General features: G+C 42.3%; 1 protein-coding gene across 3 annotated transcripts; it reads left to right on the top strand.

The window, feature by feature from the left end:
• The first annotated feature begins 1,192 nt into the window (after nucleotides 1-1,192).
• Nucleotides 1,193-19,378, top strand: NUCKS1 (nuclear casein kinase and cyclin dependent kinase substrate 1). Of its 3 annotated transcripts, none has more exons than XM_050911293.1 (8): nucleotides 1,194-1,344; nucleotides 9,437-9,486; nucleotides 10,520-10,625; nucleotides 12,652-12,707; nucleotides 13,032-13,184; nucleotides 13,433-13,585; nucleotides 14,370-14,519; nucleotides 15,219-19,378. In XM_050911293.1, the coding sequence occupies exons 1-8, from the start codon at nucleotides 1,328-1,330 to the stop codon at nucleotides 15,416-15,418; spliced, it is 885 nt and encodes a 294-aa protein (XP_050767250.1). In that variant the 5' UTR covers nucleotides 1,194-1,327; the 3' UTR covers nucleotides 15,419-19,378. The 3 variants fall into 3 exon arrangements, with proteins under 3 accessions (XP_050767252.1, XP_050767250.1, XP_050767251.1); XM_050911294.1 differs by having other exon boundaries at nucleotides 1,195-1,344; nucleotides 14,373-14,519; XM_050911295.1 differs by lacking the exon at nucleotides 13,032-13,184 and having other exon boundaries at nucleotides 1,193-1,344.
• The last annotated feature ends 557 nt before the right edge of the window (nucleotides 19,379-19,935 follow it).

The raw sequence follows: 19,935 nt of genomic DNA on the forward strand, positions 1-19,935 counted from the left end.
CGGCACGCTTACATGACAAAGGACCTGCGACAAGAGGAATGGCGCTGGGATCAACCCTCCCGGGCCCTAACCTCCCTTCCTAAGCCGCGATAAGCATGGCGCACCTCGAGGGCACGGCACGGCCAAACCCGGCTCCTGCCCCCGCGGAGACCCCAGCCCCACGGGGCAATGGTGGCCTGCGGCATGCTCCGGAGAAGGGGAGCAGCGAGGTGGGGCCGGGGCAGCGCTGCCCCTCGTTAGAGTGCCCCGAAAACGGGCCCGCCGCGGCGGGTGACCCGAGGGGAGCTCACACCCGCTGCCCCGGGCTCCGCGGGGCGGGGGACACCCTGCGCCGGGGCGCTCTGAGGGGAGCCGGCGGGCTGCAGGGCCCTGTAGGCCCTAACCCCCGGGGCGGCGTGGGCCGGGCCCTGAGGCCACGGGGCTGCGGGGGCCCGCGTGGGGCGCGCAGCGGGACCGCGCGGGTCGGGCAGCCGCGGTCGGGCACCGTCAGGGGAGCGGCGCTGGCGGGCGGGCCCGGGGACGGCGCTGCGGGGCCCTCGACGCCCCCGGGGCCGCTGCGAGGCGGCGCGCCGCTTCCCCGCGTTTTCCCTCCAAAACCACGCCAGGCCCCGCGCGGCGAATCTGCGGGTCGGGCCCCGCGGCCCCGCCGGCCCCCGTGCGCCGCGGGGAAAATCCGGGCCGGGTACCGGCGGTGGCGGCGTGGGGCCGGTGGGGCGAGACGGGGCGGCCCCGCGCGGGACGGCGGCGTGGGGGCGCCGGGAACCGGTGGCGAATCTGCCGGCAGCGCCGCGGCCCGCTCTGTCGCTCACAGCAGCTTGAGCGTGTGGGGCGTCCTCGCCCCCCTCCCCTCCCCGCGGGGAGAGTGGGCAGGGTCTGCCCGCCGTGATGGTTCGAACTAGCCAATGGAGCGCGGCGATCCGCCCGCCGCGGCCAATGAGCGGGGGAGGAGGTGGTGCCAGCGGGGTAGGCTGCACCGCCCCCCGCTCGCATCCTCTCGGCGCTGCGAACGCGACCATTTTGCGGGGGGGATCGGCGAGCGGCGGCGACCGCAGCGGCGGCGGAGCGGTGACCGGGGGCGGGGGGGGGGCCGCGCGGCCCACGCAGAGGAGCGGGTGTCTCCCGCGGCGGGGCGCGGGCCGGCGGCGGCAGCGCCTGAGGGGGAAGAGGCGGCTCCGGAGGCGCGGCCTGAGGCGCTGGGCCCAGGGCTCCCGCTTCGCTCCGAGGAGGGGACGGGCGACGCCGAGCCCGCACCAGGCGACCGTTTTTTTTCTCCTTCCCCTCAGCGCTGGGCGACGTTCCCCGGGCCGGGCCCGAACCGCCGGGGAAAATGTCCAGGCCTGTCAGGTGAGTCCTTGGCGGAGCGCGGAGGCCCCGCTCCCGCCTCTCCTCCCACCCGCGGCGCCAGCGCTGCCTCCCTCCCTCTCTCCCTCCCTCCCTCCCTCCTCCTGGGCCCGGCCCCCGGCGGCGGGCCGGCGGTGTAGGCCCTCCCGCCCGCCCCGCAGCAGGCCTCGCCGCAGGCCGTGCCCGGGGAAGGGGCAGCCCGAGGCGAGGCGGGCCGAGCCGCGGAGGGGTGGAGAGGACGGTGCACGCTCGCTGGAGGGCCGGCGTGCGGCGGGGCTCCCGCAGGGCGAGGGGCGGCTGCGTGGCCGTGGGGAGGAGAGCGTGCGCGGCGGAGGGGGCAGGGAGGCCGCGCGGTTGCAGCATGGGCCGTTCTCGCCTGTATTTCCCTTTTTTTTTCCTTTTTTTTTTTTTTTTTTGTCCCTTACAACTTTTTATATTTTTTTTTTTTTTTTTATTTGCAACGCGCCTTGTTGCTGGCCTGGCGTAGGGTGATATGCATCGCCCGGGGCTTACTGGGGGGAGCGGGGAGGCGGCAGCGCGTATGGCTGCGCTGTTACGGGGGGGGTGGGGTGGGGGGGTGCAAAGGGGAGGCCTTGAGAGAGGCTGCGTACAGCGTCCCACATTTTGTAACGGGAAAACTGAATCTCGGCGATCCAGCGTGACCCACTTCGTGCAGAACGGGCGGGCGAGAGGCGGTGTTCGCCAGCAGGCCTCTGTCGCAGCCCCCTGCACCCCATTCCAGGAGGGGGGAAGACGGACGGGGATGGGGGGGGGGGCGCAGAGCAGACCACGCTGGTTGGGGGAGGGGACACGCATGCAATACGCCGTGACCAGCGAGGGTCTGGAGGAGAGGGGCAGTGCGTACAAGTTAAACCACGTTTAGGGGAGGAGTTCGGAGGAGCCGCCCCCTCTGGTAGGAACAGCATTGAACACACACGCCCTTTTCCTCTCGCCTGGTAGCTAACTGCTTTCCCCGGGTCGGTTTTCTACTGGTGTGTGTCCCCGTCCCCCCGAGAGGGCTGATTTGGGGTCGTGGGGAAGGAGGAAACCGTGGGCTATTTAGCTAAACGGGCTGTATTCTCCCCAACAGTAAAGGAGGTAGGTCGTGGTGTTTGTGTCTTTCGTTAAACAGCGTTGGACCTGGAGTGTGGAGTTGCAGGGTAATCGTAACTACGTTGTTGAATCGTGATAACTTTGAAAATCTACGGCATAGAGCACTTGCCATGTATCTGAAAGTTTGCTGAGGGGGGAGGAGTGTAATCTTTTTTACTTTTCTCTGGAAAGTACTCAGAGAGTGAACTTGTAATTTGAAATGTCTTTATAGAAAAGGTAAGAGGCTTCATAAGGTATTCTTCGAATGCTCTGAAAGTTTTTCATTCTCAAGATACTTTAAGTAAGTGGTGGTACTTTTATTCCCAGTAAGCCTGATCTAGGGTGTGGATCCTAGGTATTTTGGATCTTTTGGAATAATAAGTATGAAATAATTGGAGCTATAAAACTTAAATATATACATTTATAGGTCATAGCCTTCATGGTTAAGTAATATCTCTAATATATGAGAGTTTAAAAAATAAATGGAAACTAAACTAGGACTACTTTGCCAAGTAGGAAGGTTTGGCACAGTAATGAATGAAATGGTTGTTTTTCATAGCTCTTTTTTGACCAATAGTGTATTCCTGCATGCAAAGGTAAGGGTAAATAAAGCTCAAAGTTCCAGTCTTAGGGAGTTGTCTTGGGTCCAAAAGGTGGATTAATAGGACTGGGTATACCCTGCTCTGAAGCATCAGGCTTTGGCCTTTTGCAAGGCAGAATGTTGGACTAGATGGACTAGTGGTCTGATCTTGAATGACAGTGCCTGTGTTCTGAAATACAGTGGTGATGTGACTTTGCTGCTCAGGGTGACACTTCAGTGTACGTTCTGCTGGTGATTTACTTGCCAGCACTGGAGTCTTGCTACAGGTAAGGAAAGTGTTGTATCTTTAAAAGTATAGCTTCTAAGGTTTCTGGTATTAAGTAACTTTGTAAGCAACCATTTCTAAAAAATAATTAAAAAAAAAATCTGTACAATCCTGCAGTGTTGTGAAAGATCTGACTTGTCTTACCCTCAGTTGACAGGCACTGGTCTACAGGAAAATTAAGTGCCAAAGTCCAGCAGCCTGTTAGTAAGCAGAAAACCTTTTGGCATGTGTGAAGTCTAGATCTAGCAATCCACTATCTAGCTGTATTTAATAGCCCTTTCAGGGGAAAAAATGTAAACATTCAGTAGCTAGGACATTATATTGCTCTACTAGGTAGTAACTAGAGAACTCTCCTAATAGATTTAAATTCAAAACTTTAAAAATTGTATACATTTTTTTTTCTGGATATCTTAGCTTATTGTTGGTAATGTGGAAGTCTGGTGAAAGGTTCCTCATCAGAGTAAGATTTAGTGTTGGAAAGGTTTTCCTCTATTCAGTGGTCTTTGAATTAATTTATTATGTCTGCTAGTTTCTAGTGAATATATACGCACCTAAAACAATGAACTTAATAAAATCCAACATACATTGCTAGTTTCTAATCCACTTGTGGATAGAAGACTGCCTTAAGACTGAGTCTGGCTGTTGAAGTCAGTTTCTTAAAATTGTTAAGAAGTAGTAATAATGTCCCGGTATTTACAGGCTTCATGTGCCTGGCACTTAGAGCCAAGTACTTTCTACACAATTAAACTTCTCCTGGGTGGATAATGATGGTATCTGCACTATTGTTAGAAAATGGCAAGAAGTAAAAAGTAAAGGAACCTACAGTTACTGAACCTCTGCATCTTGTGGCTAACTCCTCTGAAGTACTGCAAAGAGCATTTGGAGCTGGTGGCTGCATTATTATATCCCTGTCTGTTCTTGAATACAAATGAAATAAAACATTTTGAGCCACTATTTTTATATACAGCATGAATTCGTGTGTTTTAAGTAAGAATTTTGACTTTAAATTTGATGGACTTTGCTTCTGCTTTTCCTCACTGGTCACTTTCACTTGCTGGTACTCCTCTCCTGCAGACATTGCAAAATGAAATGGTGTGGGCAGGTATGGAAATCACAGGGGTTTTTTGTTTGTTCATTTTAAGATTAGAGCCAGTTAAGAATTGATCTATCTCAGTGCTTCGAGGCTTTACGTACTTAATTTTTCTTTATTAGTAACTCTTGAATCCCAATCTTGCATTGGCACTACAGTGGAAGGATGGTCCTTTGAAATTTTACTTGCAGGAAAAAACGTATTTATCTATTAAATATAATTTGTCTTGTTGCCAGTGTTGTACCTGGACAGTGTGAAGTATAAATATTGTAATTCTGGAAAACTTCCATGGGGTAGCAGGAAAGCAACACTTCCTTGGGGACTGGCATTTAACTTGAGTAATAACGTGTGGTAGTGTCCAGAGATAAGCTATAGACACTTTCCAGATAAGTAAAAAGACATGATCCTTGCTCTGAAAACTTTCAGTCTAAAGAGAAACAGAGAGCAAGGCAGAGGTACAATAAAAATCAAAATACCAGGAACAACACAGGTTGCAGAATTTATTTTTTTGTGTGTATGTGTGTGTGTTTTGGGGTTTGGGGTTTTTTCCCCCCTGCTCTGCATCAGAACATTTCTATATTGTATTTTAAAATCTTTTCAATTGTAGTTAGGCTCAAATGGAGGATGGGCACAAGACTGCTTAAACTGTTGCTGCATAAATCATTTAATTGTTTTATGGAGTTTCAAGTCATGTGTATCCCTAAAAATTCTGCAGATACCATGAGCAGTGCCTAGTCTTACAGACGTTTGGAGTTACACCAAGTCCAGACCCAAACAATGACCTCTGTAATTGGGAACCTCTAGTCGGTGAGTCTTATCTGAGTACAGTTGTGCCAATTTTTAAATAGACTAACACCATAGTGACGTGTTTTAGGTACATAACTGTCACTAGGCTTCGATGTTTCAACTTCCGATGCATAATTGTAAGTGAATGTTCATTTAAGGCCTAAATCTAGCACTGCATATTTGTTTTGCACAACTTTGAAAATACCTGTAAGAAACATTTCCTAGCTGTCTTTTTTCTTATCTGTGTATAAAAAAGGCACCAAAGTGGTGCTTTTAATGGCAATATTTATTAAGAATATGTTGACCTCAAAGTGGGACGCCTTTTACCAACTGGAATGAGAACCAGAAAGTGAAACTGACCACTCTGTGCCGGACCTGCACCAAGCCTTTAATGTGGAGAAAGGTCCATAACTTTTTTCACAAATGCTTAGTTTGATGGCTATATTGGTTAAATGCTGTAGTTTAAAAAAAAAAAAAAAAAAAAAAAATCAGTAACCATTTAATCTGTCATTCATTTTACTTGCCATATTGTATAAGAGGATAGGTTGTTACTGCTGCTGATAATCATTTGACCTAAACATTCCTCTTCAGTGCATGATGAGATCGGTTACTAGCTTTTTGAAGACTCCTTCTAGCATTGTTTGTCAGGAGTATATGTATTTTTTTTTAAACTTGGAATTTATCTGTGGATTTTAATGCCTGTGGAAATATCTGGGGATCTAAGCATTCCCTTTTAAAAAAACCAAAAGCTTTCTAACTGATTGTTAGTTTGTATTCTGTCATGTTGACTTCAAAGACTGAGGGTTAGTGACCTCACTAGCTGAAGATGGGGTATTACTATACAATCCTTATTCAGTTGTACAGGCATTTAGTGATCCTTTGAAATGTTAATATTGCTTTTCATCATTTCAGAATTTCGGTTCGGTAGGCATCGACTGTGTGTTGTAAGAATTACTGTGCATTTCTGAGTTCTTATTAAATTACTTGAGTATTACTTTGCTAAGTAAGTGCTTCCGATGTAACATGTTGATGACTTACTAGATGAGTTACTCTTTATTCCAGAAATATTGGACTGACAGCTGTTACTAAAAACGTATGCTATCGGGACCTCTCTCTATACCTTTTTGTCCCCCACTTCCTTCTCACATGCACACTTTAAATGTTAAGCTGAATTAGCAAGTAAGTTATCTTAAAATTTCAGGGCATATTTTAAACCAGATTGAACAATATCCATCCCAGATGTCTATTAGACTGTCTTTTTATGCTCAGCCTGACTGAATTTAACAAATAGTTTATTTTTATGTCTGGTCGCTTGCCTTAACATCTTCTAGTTTTTGCTAGTGGCAAAGAGATACTCTTCATTGATAAAACCAGCAATATTTTTTTTCTGACTCTTAACTCCAGTGAACTTATCTACTATGTTTTTATCACCTTGGTGTAATAAAAGATGCGGTGTCTCTTTGCAAACTCATAGTTATTAAGCATTGCACATCAGTGCTGTTGACAGTTCTAAAGAAGAACATAAGTTGATCTAAATGGGGTGAATGATGAGTATAGAGTGAGGAGAATGGCAGATGCAAGAATAGTTTGACGTTTCTGCCCTTGTGAGCTTCTCTAGTTCTGTTGGGAAGACTTGCAAGTTTCTATCTTCAGTAATATCAGTGTAGATATTCCTTCTTTCCTCCGCCCTTCTCCTTGTCCTGCAAAACAAGATAAAGCAAGCCAAACAGCCTTCTCTCTTGTTTTCTTCTGCCATAGTGATTTTTTTTTTTTTTTTGGATACAAATATCACTACTCCTGTTGACCAGGTAATTGAGAGCCTAGCAGGATTTACTTTCTAGCTGAAAACATAGGGTACAGTGCTTAGAAAGAGGAACGATGTTTTCCTTAGGGGCAATGTTCTTGGTTAATGTTTTATCTGACTGTGTTACATTTTCAGTACCTGATTTAGTATGGGTCTTTGACTGAAATAAGCAAGATGAAGCTGTGTATGACCAGCTTACTACAAGGTGGCAATATTGCAATTTCCGTCTTGCTTGTTAGATAGGTGATGTCAGAAACCATTGTTTTACAGAACTGCTAGAACAGAATATATGGCAATTCTACTCCCCCACCCCCCCGCTTACACTTTGTGAGGAAAAAACCTAATACGTGATACTTACACCAAATCAAATGTCTTATTTATAACTTTATTGTTCTTCAGATGCTTATCAGAATAAAATTAGTGTTTTCACATGTGAGATGGGTCAGGAGGCAATCTTCAGGAAGACTACCTGTTGGAACGGGAATTTGAGTCCCTGGACAGTACACCATAACAAGCATTGCCAATAGTTGTATTCCTAAATTGGTATTTTACCCTATTCAGACTGCAAGTGAGTGAGCAGTGCTCTGTAGCACATTGCTGTTGTACTTTGTTCCACTCACGCGTACTCTGAAGCTTGGATGGGATTCAACCTATAGAAATCTAATGACTGGTCTTGCCTTCCTTTTATTTGCTTGTTTTTTTGTTGAGGGGTTGGGGGGTTTTTTTGGAATTTAAGAGGCTTGGTGTAGGATTGAAATAAAATAATTATGCTCCTTCATCTTTTGGAGGCTGCTGCTGTAAGCCATGAATAGACGTACTTGTACAGGAGGGCGACTTATAATTGATTTCAAATGGATCAACAGCCAGAATGCAACAATGACTTTTGGGGTATCTTTCAACTAAACAGTCTTACCAGCAATGCATGAAGTTAATCACAAAGTGCAGTTCAGTTATGGGAACTGAATGTGAAATTCAACAGTCGTGCTCTGCAGTGCAGGAGAGGGGAAGGGCATTGTGGTTCGTGTGCTGGATGGCGCTTGTGTTGGCTTCTTTTTGCAGCGGTCCTCAAGTCTGTGATGCTGGGTAGGTCACTTAAATCCATCACCTGATTTTTCTAGCTGTAGAGGTGAGCTCACATGGTGATTACTGCAAAATCAAGTTCATCATTGGCTTTGGGTCAGAGGGATTGTAAAAAGTGTGTGTGGAGGGGTGTCTGAATCTCTGGTGCCTTTCAGCTGTGCCTCCTCCCGTTGCATCTCAGCCATAAGAGGTGGATGTTTGGAGTCTGAGTTTGAGGCATTATCAGCTAGAACTCAAATATAATTCAGTTACATAGCTGTCTTGGTTCCCTTGAGTAGCTGTATTACAGGGCATTTATGTCTTTTCAATAAAGTAGTTGGGACAGGTGCTGAGAAAATAGCCAACAATTACTTTATATTTTGTTTTTTAGGTTTTGGTAAGTTAGAGAAACAGATCTAATTTTGTTGGCAAGTGAGGTATTAGTTTCAGTAATAGCTGCTTGTGTAGTTAACTAGTCTAGAATTGGCCGTTGCATTTGCACTGTTAATGATACCTCGTTGCCTGTGTTACTTTCACTTTGGTTAGAGAGCAGAGAAGATGCTGATGAGGTAAAGAAGGCATGGGTCCATGCTCATTCGCTGTCCAAAAACATAGGTTGGGTGAAATGCGTATCTTCTTTCAACTGTTGTGCCTAGTGATACAGTTCAGCGTTGTAACAGCTCTCTTACATCTTGTTAGAGCATCAAAGTCACTAATTGAGAAAGCTCCTGGAAGGCCCTGGTGAAAACTTAAAATGCCTTAGAAACAGGGATCACATGGTGGGGGGGGAATCTCGAGGAGAAGGTATGAGAGCAAGCATGATTATATTGAGCTGTGAGAAGCAGAAATTCAAAAAAGAGCAGTTAGGAAATGTTTCTCTAATTCATGATAATATTTGTGTACTTGTTTTATACCTGGAATCCTAGTCTTAAATATCACAGCTTTGAGACAGGGTGTTAGGGGGAGCTCTGGCTTAAAGTTCAGGCTGATGCATTCTTTAAAATAGTGCTTTCACTAGTATAGTGATATATAATGATAGATCTATAGTTTTAATAATGAAAGAACCACGTAGCGTAGGTTAAGATGGCTCTTCCTCACTGCAGTCATGAGCCGTAAGAGAGTGCTACTTATCAAAAAGCACTTTCAGATTCTGAAAATATAATCCAGTCTATTATAGTATAGCTTCTTAGGAAAATGCTAGAATATACTGTGTGTTCATTTCTTCAAGGTGTAGGTGGCTTATTTATGAGAGTTTTCTTGGGGTGTTCTTGGGCTACACATCCTGCACTGGAAGCAAGGATATGACACTTTCTTATTACTTGAAGAAAGCTTTTGTATCTCTGAGATTATGAATTGCTAATTTATATTTTTTTTTTTTTTCCCCCTGCTTTTTAACAGGAACAGGAAGGTGGTCGATTACTCCCAGTTTCAGGAATCAGATGATGCTGGTAAATGACTTTTTTCTTAATAATATAATATTCTTGGGCTAGAGCAGTTCATTTATTGCTTTGCATATTAATTGTTTTGCTTCTAGTCACATCTTAAATTCTAAGGAGTTTCTGCTCTTCAGTCTCTGAACTGTTAATAAGTATTTGAAAATATAATGATTCTCATATGTTTTGTATTAAACAAACAATGGTGATAGAAATCTTATTATTTAATGCTTGTATTGTTGTAGTGCCTTGAGGCTGTTGGCAGCAACTGTCTTCTTCCTTGGTCTGTGTTATGTTCTGTGGCAGAATCTCCCTGATGCCACTTTTTTCTACAGTAAAATATGTTTTCAATTTATTTTAGTGGACTCTAGTTAATCCCATAATGTCAGGCATTTTTGTGAATTGCATCTAAAAAAAATCTTTATGTTCTGTGTGAATTAATGAAATATTTCTGGAAGCCATATGGAATATGTTTTGTGTTCTTAGACATACTGCTACTGTTGGCTACATGAGGTTGCACTGATAATTAATGGAAACAAATATGCATAGTACTTAATTGCCGTCCTGTTACTCATATTGTATAAGGTATTGTGTAATAGTTGTAAAAAGTTATGCTGTAAACTACTATGTAATGACATACTTTTTCCCATCAGGACAGTAAATAAAGTGTTTGCTGTTAAAAGCATGTAGAAATACGTATGGATGTTAACTTTTAATAGGTTTACATAATAACTCTGTTTCTGACTAGCTGTAAAATGAGATACTGTGTCCTCTTGTGAGGCTTTTTGTATGTTTCCTAATACTCCGGTGTCAGACTTGATTGTATGCGGCATTTTTATTGTGCTGTTGGCAGAAGAAAAGGTAAATCACTAGTTTAAGACAGGACTTTGCTTCTATAAAGTTTTGTTTGAAGCTTTGTGATTTTTTTTTTTCTTGAAGGGCTTCTTTTTGATGTGCATGAAATGGTCAGTTTAAGTTATAGCTGAGGAAGTCAGTTTGCTGGGAACTAGGAGTTTGATTCAAAACCATTTTGTACTGTCCCGTCCAGATGAAGATTATGGAAGAGATTCAGGTCCCCCATCCAAGAAAATCCGTTCGTCTCCCCGGGAGGCTAAAAATAAGAGGCGATCTGGGAAGAATTCTCAGGAGGACAGGTAAAAGAAGCACTTCATCTGTTACGAACATGTCTCCAAACCTTGTCCTGTATGTGGGGAGCAGTATCTTCTAAGAGGAATGATTGTAAGTGGGATTCAAGGCCTGCAGTGTAAGATACAGAGCTCTCAATCACAAAGCTTGCATAACCAGCTTGGACATTGAGGTGGTTCTTTCTTATCTGAGTAGACAGAGAAATCATGTGTAAAGTGCTTGTCACTAGTACTTCGTCATTAAAATAGCTTTCCAGAGCTAGACAATTGGAATGGGAAGGAATATGATCCGAGTTACAAAAATTGGCAACTAGTACAATTATCCAGGTAAGTTAGTGGCAAGATGCGTTTCATTTTCCATGTTTTTTTGGTATGCTCAGAGCATTCCTGTGGTTAAAGATTAAATGGGACGGTACAATGGCAGTTAGGAGTAGGGGCCATTTGTTAGTTTTGTGGTTCTTTTCTCATTTCCGGTTTTGTCTAATTCATAAACAAACTTGTTTTGATAACTGAGCTGCTCCAGCAGTGTGAAAGGACTCGGTTGTAAGTGATGCCCTACTGAATAGTGAAAGTCTTTCCTGTAGAGTGAAAGTACCTTCCTTTTTACAATAACTGTGGTCAGCAAATGATTGCCATAAGACCTATTGAGTCAATTGACTGCTTTCATGACAGACATCAGCTTCAGGGATGGAAGTTCTGCCAGCTGGTTCTTACTCTGTAAGCCCAAGGTGTGTCTCTATTCTGTTGCACTGTTTGCTGGAATATAGGTAACTTACCAGCAGGTATGCTTAAGAGGCTTCCCCATTGTGCTCCTGTTCTATAAGTTGAAAGCTGAATGTAGGCATGGGAATATTTGTGTGGTGCACCTGCTATTGTGAACTGAGGGAGAGACTATTTTCACCCTGGCAAATGCCTGTAACACCTGAAATCAAAGATTTATTGGGTCTGACATATAAAGAATTTGGGCTAGGCAGCTCCCAAAGCAACTAAATAGTTGACCTTGATGTCCTGTTAGCTTCGGGGATTTTTAAGTATGTAAGAACATTTCTATGTTTATCACAAACATTGCAGAGGGCTTGCATGTAAAACGAACTCATGTATTTAAGTGATTGAAATCCTCAGTTGTCTGTATAAGACTGAAAACATACGGGCCTGAGGGGCTGTAATGCGACAAGTTATCTAAACTATTAGAGTTCTTGAGAAATGTTGTGTGTCAGCTCCAACTGCCAAACTTGATCTATTGGATTTCTTGACCTTGGCAAACTCTGCCGTTGAGCCATTCCTGAAGCACATGTTGTCCATCAGTGGCCCTCAACAGAGTATTCACCATTCCTGTTTAAAACATTTGTTTACTCTGTGATTGGAGTGCGTGTTCTTACATGCCGGAAGGAGAACCCTCTCCGGACAGTGGTAATGACTAATGATGGCGGTTTGGATAAGAACAGAACATTAGTACCTGCTTGATAAGGATACCCTCTGATGAGGTCCGCAGCCACTAGAAGGGAGCGGTGAAACTCCATCAGAGATCAGATCATTTGAGAGATTGTAGACCAAATATGTGCTAGTTAAGTGCTCTACAGCAATGTACACAGAATGAAGGAGTCCAAAGAAGACAATGGCATAAAGACAATTGATGATTATAAATCTATTCAGAATAAAACTTTATTCCGTTTATAGACTCAGCCATGCATTAGCATATAAAACTTTAAAATTCTAACTATAAAATGGAAGACATCCGGATTATTGGTAGGTTTCAGAGTGAAGTGCATGGTTCATATCGACCTAATTAGTTCCTGGTCAATTCACTTGACTCCATGTAAGTTTGTATGTGATTCAGAGTTTGAACATTATCTTTCCAACCATAACTACATATACACCTGAGTAATCCTGAAGTATAACATGGTAATGTCCAGGAAAAGTGCATGTTCCCAGCCTAGAGATCAGTTTGCTCTATGAAAATTGATATTTTCCATACAGCAGTGACTGAAATAGAAGTTAAAACAGCAATCAAACCCTGTCTTTATCTCATTTTCAGTGAGGATTCAGAAGAAAAAGATGTGAAGACTAAGAAAGATGATTCACACTCGGCAGGTAACTAACTACATTGTACTGATAGTGTATCTTCAAAATAAAGAGCAGTTTGTAAGAGTTACAGGAGTAGGATTTGACATAGGAAAGAAATTGTTCTGACTAGAGAAGCATGCACTTTTCTAATACACTTATCTTAAGCTGGATGCTGCCTTTGCTGCTGTTGCTTCTGGCCTTGCTTTGGGATAACATTTTTGTGTGTCACATGATGCTGCTGTAAAGTTTGTCTTCACAGGTAGATAGGTGTATGTTAATCTCTTCCCTGGAGTTCTTGTCTGTATTTCAGAATGATAGAAGAAACTTCATATTTGTACCTTTTCCTTCCAGATGAAGATTTTGGCAGTGAAGATGATGACTTAGGAGCAGATGATGGCAAAGCTGACAGTGACTATGAGAGCTCTCAAAAAAGCAAAAAAGGAAAAAAGGCTAAACCAGAAAAGAATAAGAGAGCAGCCTCCAAATCCAGGAAAAGGCCTGCAGGTAAAAAAAAAAGGGTTGCTAGTCTTTGCACTGAAAGATACTGCACAGGATCATTGTTGGGTGACTACAGAAACGTGCTTATTAGGTTGAATGTGACTGTGTTCTCCTCACAGCTCAGTTATTCAGCAAGTGTCTTGATTAACTTTCTTATGAATTACTTGACCTTTGTCTTGCCCACATGCTACCTCAAGACAGTTAGGTGGTCTGTATTCTGTATCTTCATTATAACTTGGTGACTTTTGCTGCAGAGGACAGTGAAGACGAGAAAGAAGACCACAAAAATGTGCGTCAGCAACGACAGGCAGCATCCAAAGCAGCTTCTAAACAACGAGAGATGCTTATGGATGATGTGGGTAGTGAGGAGGAAGAACAAGAGGATGATGAGGCACAGTTCCAGGAGAGTGAGTAAATGGGACTGTAAAACGTTAAAATCAATGTGACATGGGTATAGTGCCAGACATGAGTTTATGTGTCTGGCCAGACAGCAAAAGGAACACAGTTTGCTTTTTGAGTGTGACAGTGAAGACATAAGTTGTCCTTCTCAGTAACTTATTACTGCGTATCTGTCCAACAGACCAAGCTTACGTTTTTCACATCTAGAATTTTTTGTTTGAAGTTTGCAGCAAAGATGTATGTATGTCTTTAAAAGCAGCCCTAAAGGATTATCTTAAAGTTCTTAATGCTTTTTGCTGCTTCTTGCTATTCTGTTGGTTTTGAGGCATTGATGCTACTTTCAGATGATGTAAAAGTACTTTATCCTTGATTGATCAAAGTAGGACAGTTTGTTTCATAAGAGGAGACAGGTTCAGCTGGTAATGAACCGCAGTAAGTTCCTGAAATACGGAGTGCAAACGTGATTTCAGAATGGAGTAAGAGTACCATTGAAAAGATCACTTAACTTCTCTCTGTCAAGAGATTTATTTTGAGATAGGTTACTTATTAAGGAGATGGAGTGTATTTTGAGGACCTCAGAACACTTGCCTGTTTCGTCATAGTAGTGCTTTATCCTTACCAATGTAAAATCTTCTGCTCTGTCACATTTCTTTAGCATAGCAGATAGATGGAAGCTCATAAGGTCACAGAGTCCTAGTTTCCTGTCTCCACAGTTTAACTTGTAGATCTCTCAACTGTATCTTCTGCTCCCTTTCCCTTTTTCCAAAAACTTAAATTTCTTTGTGCTTTCAGCAGATTCAGGAAGCGATGAAGACTTCCTCATGGAAGATGATGATGATAGTGACTATGGCAGTTCAAAAAAGAAAAATAAAAAGGTCTCCAAGAAATCCAAGCCAGAGAGGAAAGAAAAGAAAATGCCAAAGCCCAGGCTAAAGGCTACAGGTGAGTCTATGCAAAGAAAGTTACGCAGTTTGCTTTAGAGGCTATTATTTTATTTTTCTACTATAGAAGACTCGGTAGAAATCATGGGGTCAGTAGGCATTCACATATAATGTTGAAGGGCTAATTCGTGTAACGTGATTTAAAGCAGCACTATGAAATAATAAGGTGACTTTAATTCTTACATAAGAGATTGAGTTAGTATCTATGTCTCGTTGGCAAAAACTGCATAGATTGCAAAACCTTCCCTATTGAGATGCTGCAGTCTGACTTTCTATGTATCATAGCCAAATAATATAATTTGTGGCTTTGTTTGGGACTCACGGACTTTGTGATGTTTTCAGGGTAGAGGAAGGTGGAGAAATCTGAACCAAAGGAAAATCTGATGCATTTCTGCAGGAAGTCTAAAATCATAATAGGGATCTATGTACTGGTTTGACAAGAGGCTAGCTATGTTAATTTATGATGTCATATCCAGTAATTAGTCAGGACTTGCAATTAAATAGTTTTTAAATCTTGCTAGCTAACTTTTCAGTTCAGCTTTACTAATATGGAGTGCAAAAAACACCATGTGTGTGGTATGGTCAAAGCAAAATGAAACCTGCTACTGAAGTGTCTTGTAAATCCTGTTTGTATAAAGCCATATGACTTTTTTGTCTTTATTGCTGATCATAACTTTTATAAGCTTTTTTCTTTTTTCAGTGACCCCCAGTCCAGTGAAAGGCAAAGGGAAGGCAGGCCGCCCCACAGCTTCCAAGGCAACAAAAGAAAAGACCCCATCCCCCAAAGAAGAGGATGAAGAGCCTGAAAGTCCCCCAGAAAAGAAAAAATCAGCCAGCCCTCCACCAGAGAAGTCAGGGGATGAGGGATCTGAAGATGAAGCACCCTCTGGTGAAGATTAAATGGCAGTTGAGGAAATCTTTGTTTAAAAAAAAAAAAAGAAAAAAAAGAAAAAGGAAAAGAAAACATACTTAGGGGTAGAACACGGTTTTGGCTGTGGCTTGACTCATGGGCTTTGAATGCTGTCTTTACTTTCAGCTGTTTAATACAGTGTATCCTTTTTTTAATAAGAGGAAACCCTTATACAGTAATATTTTGAAGTCAATGTTCTCTGTTGGCCATTCCGTTCTCCCTCCCCCACCAAATCTGAAAGCCATTTGAGACAAATTAACAGACCATTTAAATATATATTTTTTTCAAGGGATACTGCAGTTGTGAAGCAATAAGGTTTGAGACTGATACGTGGAAACCATACTTACAAATCGTTAAGTAGAATAGATTTCCCAGTGCTGGTAAGAGTTCTTTAAAACTATTATTCTGTATTTGAATATGTGGAAAAAATGAACCTATGCTTTAACAGACTTTTGTTGATACAAGTTCACTCTCAGAAAAAAATGTAGTTGATACGAATTCCAATTGAGGAAGAGGAAACATGGGAAGGAAACCTGTGTTTCTTGGATTCAGGCATGTTTTTCATGGAAAGCAATCAAGAGACTTGTAGATGGTCCACTGTCTTTTATTTAGAAAAGACCCTCCAATTAGGATGCGAGATCTTTTGTCTTTGCTGGATAGAATACTATTCTGCTTTAGGCAAATTGCAGTTCATTATATACAAATTCAGATATACAACCTACAAGCTTCTCACATCCATTAACTCTATTTTATTTCTTCCAAGGTTGGCTATAGATGGGCAGAATAGGGAAGAGAAATTGAAAACAATTTTTTAAACTCTGGTTTCCATTTGGTATTGTGGAAAATGTCTTTAAAGTTTTTCCAAGGAGAAAAATTAATGGGTAGTGTAAAACTAAATTCGTTAGCTTTTGGGTCAAGGGATGTCCTTTTATAAATGTGAAGCAAAGGATTCCTGTAATGCTCTGGTCAGTCTCGGATCCCATGAGTCACGCTTAAGTGTTTCTCTTCTCTCCCTCCATCTGTCCTCAGAAAGGCTATGTAGTCATACCTCTCAGCCTCTCCAGCTACAGTGTTGGACAGCAGACTTCCATCGATAGTGAACATCACCACGATACCACTTCCATTTCTTCATCCTTCCATCCTACAGTGTGGGAGGCTTTGCTCCCACATCGACGTGTCTGCTTCTAACTGTTGGTCATCATTCTGCTCCCTAAGCCTAAGAAGTGCTGAATAGGGAACACTATGAAAGGATGAAGGTGGAAAGAAGTGGAGTTTGGAAGCAGTGTAGCAGGGCTGTCGTTTTATAATAAAAGCAGGATGTCCCTCTAAATGCAAGACACTTGAGATGTGTGTGGTGGCATTTTAATGTGTTTTTATCAAAGCAGCCATATCCTTTTTTTAAACTTTAATTAAAGTACACAAGCCTTGGTTTTTCAAACCCTAATACAGAGGTTGCTGCCATGTTTGTTGGTGGAAATATTGAAAACTGGACCTGCCATTTTTCTTTCTTTTTTTTTCTTAAACCCTTTGTGCTTTCTGTATGTCGCTCACAGTTATCTTATAGCTGACAAGCTTTGCATCTTGTTTTTTTGTCACAGAACTACACGTTTTGTAACCAGCCTCTTGAAGGTAACATAAGGCAGCTAATTAGTTGGATTTCTGGTGCACATGCTACCAGATTTTTAATCCTGTTTGGATTTTAGAGAGCTTTTAGATGTGATACACTAATACGACCAGGAAGGACACTTGGCTGAATGGCATAGGGAGCCTGAAGATGCTGAGCACAGTGTGGAGCCTAAAATGTGGAACGGTAATGTAACAGCCAAGTGATTGTCTTGTGTGATTCATAGCCATGGATTTTACTGAGGCTGGTAAATTACTTTACCTTGGCTTATAAAAATTTAAGTTCTCTAACATTCTTTACTATAATGAAACTACTGTTGCCGTTACAATAAAGATGATCGGTGTTGCCATTGTAAATCTTTTTTTTTTTTTTTAAAGTGGTTTAATTTTGCAGAACAGCTTAAGGCTGGAGTGAAGTATCAGTCTTGAAAAAGAAGCGAACGTAATCCCCTCTCCTCTCCCACACCTCTTCCCACCTTCCAGATTTCTGGGAGAGCAGAGTCTCTTGCATTCCCTCCACTCCTAGTCCAGTGCTTCTTGGGTAATATGGGAAAATAAATGGCCAAGTTTTAAAAAACATTTGGATTAAATTTGGGGGTAGCATACACTTTTGTAAATGTCTGGTCCACATAGTTGTTCCCCTTCAGTCCAGACTATGTTTCAAGCTATTCTTGTCTATTGGGTTCTTAGGGTTTTTTTGGTATTAAAAGGTACAAGGATTACTTAAATGTAGAATACCTCTAGCTGATTTGGTCAAACAGCTGTTTCTTTACCCGCTAGACCAGATTTTTTCTGAAGAGTGTATTTTGTAAGTTCCACTTAAAATATATTTTTGGATTTTTTTTCTAACACAGTTAACTAAAGTTAAGGCTGTGAAAAGTATGTTTCCGTTGTTCTCAGTTCAGGTTTTGGACTGCATTATTTTATGCCTGGCAATTTTGGCCCTTTATCTTACAAAACTGTTCTGCTTTCTCATATGTTCATCTCTCATGGCTCTTACAGGCTGCACGATGCCTGTCTTTGAGTTTGTCACAACCCAAACACTATGTAAATCCTGTACTACTTCTGGGATTTTGTAACTTTTTCTATATCTTACTGTTTTGCTGATTTGTGCAAACACTAAGCCCTAATGGTCTCTTGGTCACTCTGTTAGAAATACAGCAGTTTACATTTCTACAGACAGAAGAAAATTGTGAAGGTTAATACTTTTTTTTAGTACACAACATTTTTCAGTAGTGGCAGGCTTAACATTTTTAAATGTCCTTTTTCATTAATTTGTATTAAGCATTCTGATTTCTTGAAGGAAAGCTGTAAAAATGCCTTTCTTTAGGAGTGTGAATAGTTCTTCACGGAGCAGAAAGTTTCATTCACGGAAGAAGGCTTTGAAAAGATTGTCTTCTGTTACGCAGCTGTAGTTTTGGAGCCTTTGCAGAGAGGTAAATGGATTTATTCCAAAGTTCAGTTAATTTAGTGCCCTGCCCTGGTCTTACTCTTAAAATGGTAGTTCATAGCTAACTTCCATTATATGTCCTTTCATGCGTTCTGCTTCTGAATCCACACCACCACATCCAGTTTTGCAGTTACATGCCAATAGTACTGCCTTTAACTGGCCATAAGGCTTGATCGGTAAAAATTTGCTATTTCAGTTGGAATGTCATACTAAAGATTATTTGCTTCAGTTTCAGTTTGATCAGCATGAGAATGCCAAACATGCCAAGCTAAATGGGTTTCAGAATGGATTGTGGGTGAGAGCAAGACTTAGAAATGGGGCAGCGAAGAAGCTTTTAATTTTGTTGTTTTAACTTCGTCAAAGCAGAAGAGTATGTGGGGAGAGAAGCAGCACACCTTGGGTGACTTCTGCTAGGCAACCTCACCAATGCCAGGTAACGGCTCTGAGCGTGCTCAGCTCCTGTGCCACCACATGGCTACATCCGCAGGTGATGGACTACCAGGGCAGTGGCAGAAGATGTGCTTGAATTCCTTTTTTCCTTTTTTCCTTTTTTTTTTTTTTTTTTTCCCTTCCGCTGGTGATGGTCACAAAGGTACAATAGACAGAGGCACCCAGGTTAAGGAGGGAGGGAAGTAAACTGTAACATGCTGGAAGCTTTTGAGCTGTAGAAACTGGTGCTTTGCTTTATGTAATTTGTTTGTGAAGTGTTTATTTTTATAACAGATCATATTGTTGAACACATGGTTCTTAAAAACTACAAACTGATCCGTGAGTTAAATGTTTGAGAAGTGGACGTTCATCTGTTGGAGGAGGCAGGATATGAAAATGTAAGCAGATGAGATATTCAAAGGGACACTGTCACAAAATAGTTGCTGGCATATAGGTTATGTTAGGTTGGGGGGGGGGGGGGGGATGTCACATCTATATGTGGAAGTTATATATTCTATATGTATATGATCAAATAGAAAGTTTTCCCTGAACTTTGAATATTTTCCTACAGTTTTGGGAGGTTTAAAAACAAGTTGTGCTAATGAAACTAGGAAGCAAAACTAACTATTCTGTTCTTACTGTCCAAGATGACTTTTTTTTTTAAAGTACTATGAGGAACATCAGAGCTCTGAAAGATGACAGTGTCCTTTCGAGACCTCCCCAAATCAAGTGTATCCTCGTTTTAGACTTCCCACTTCAGTAGATGACTGGCACTTGAATGTCTTTTCATTGAACTCTTTATATTAAAAACAAAACACAAATATTTTTAAGTCTAGTCAAGTTCTCACCATGTGCTGACTCTGTGTATCAACCACTATTGGAAATGACTCTCTAGACTGCCTGCCCCCTTCAGCCGCGGTGAATCGAGTGGGTCCATCGGTCTGAGCATGCTCAGTGTGACTGCAAAACACCATTGTGCATATGCTTTGTATATTGGGGCAAGGG

This window comes from Gymnogyps californianus, chromosome 27 (genome assembly GCF_018139145.2).
Source record: "Gymnogyps californianus isolate 813 chromosome 27, ASM1813914v2, whole genome shotgun sequence".
Taxonomy (NCBI): Eukaryota; Metazoa; Chordata; class Aves; order Accipitriformes; family Cathartidae; genus Gymnogyps; species Gymnogyps californianus.

Bases quoted from the DNA above. Each gene is read 5' to 3' on its own strand.
- NUCKS1 (XM_050911293.1), top strand. The intron at 13,586-14,369 runs GTGAGTAAATGG...TTGTGCTTTCAG, and splicing joins TGAGGCACAGTTCCAGGAGA to CAGATTCAGGAAGCGATGAA. The intron at 14,520-15,218 runs GTGAGTCTATGC...TTCTTTTTTCAG, and splicing joins GCCCAGGCTAAAGGCTACAG to TGACCCCCAGTCCAGTGAAA.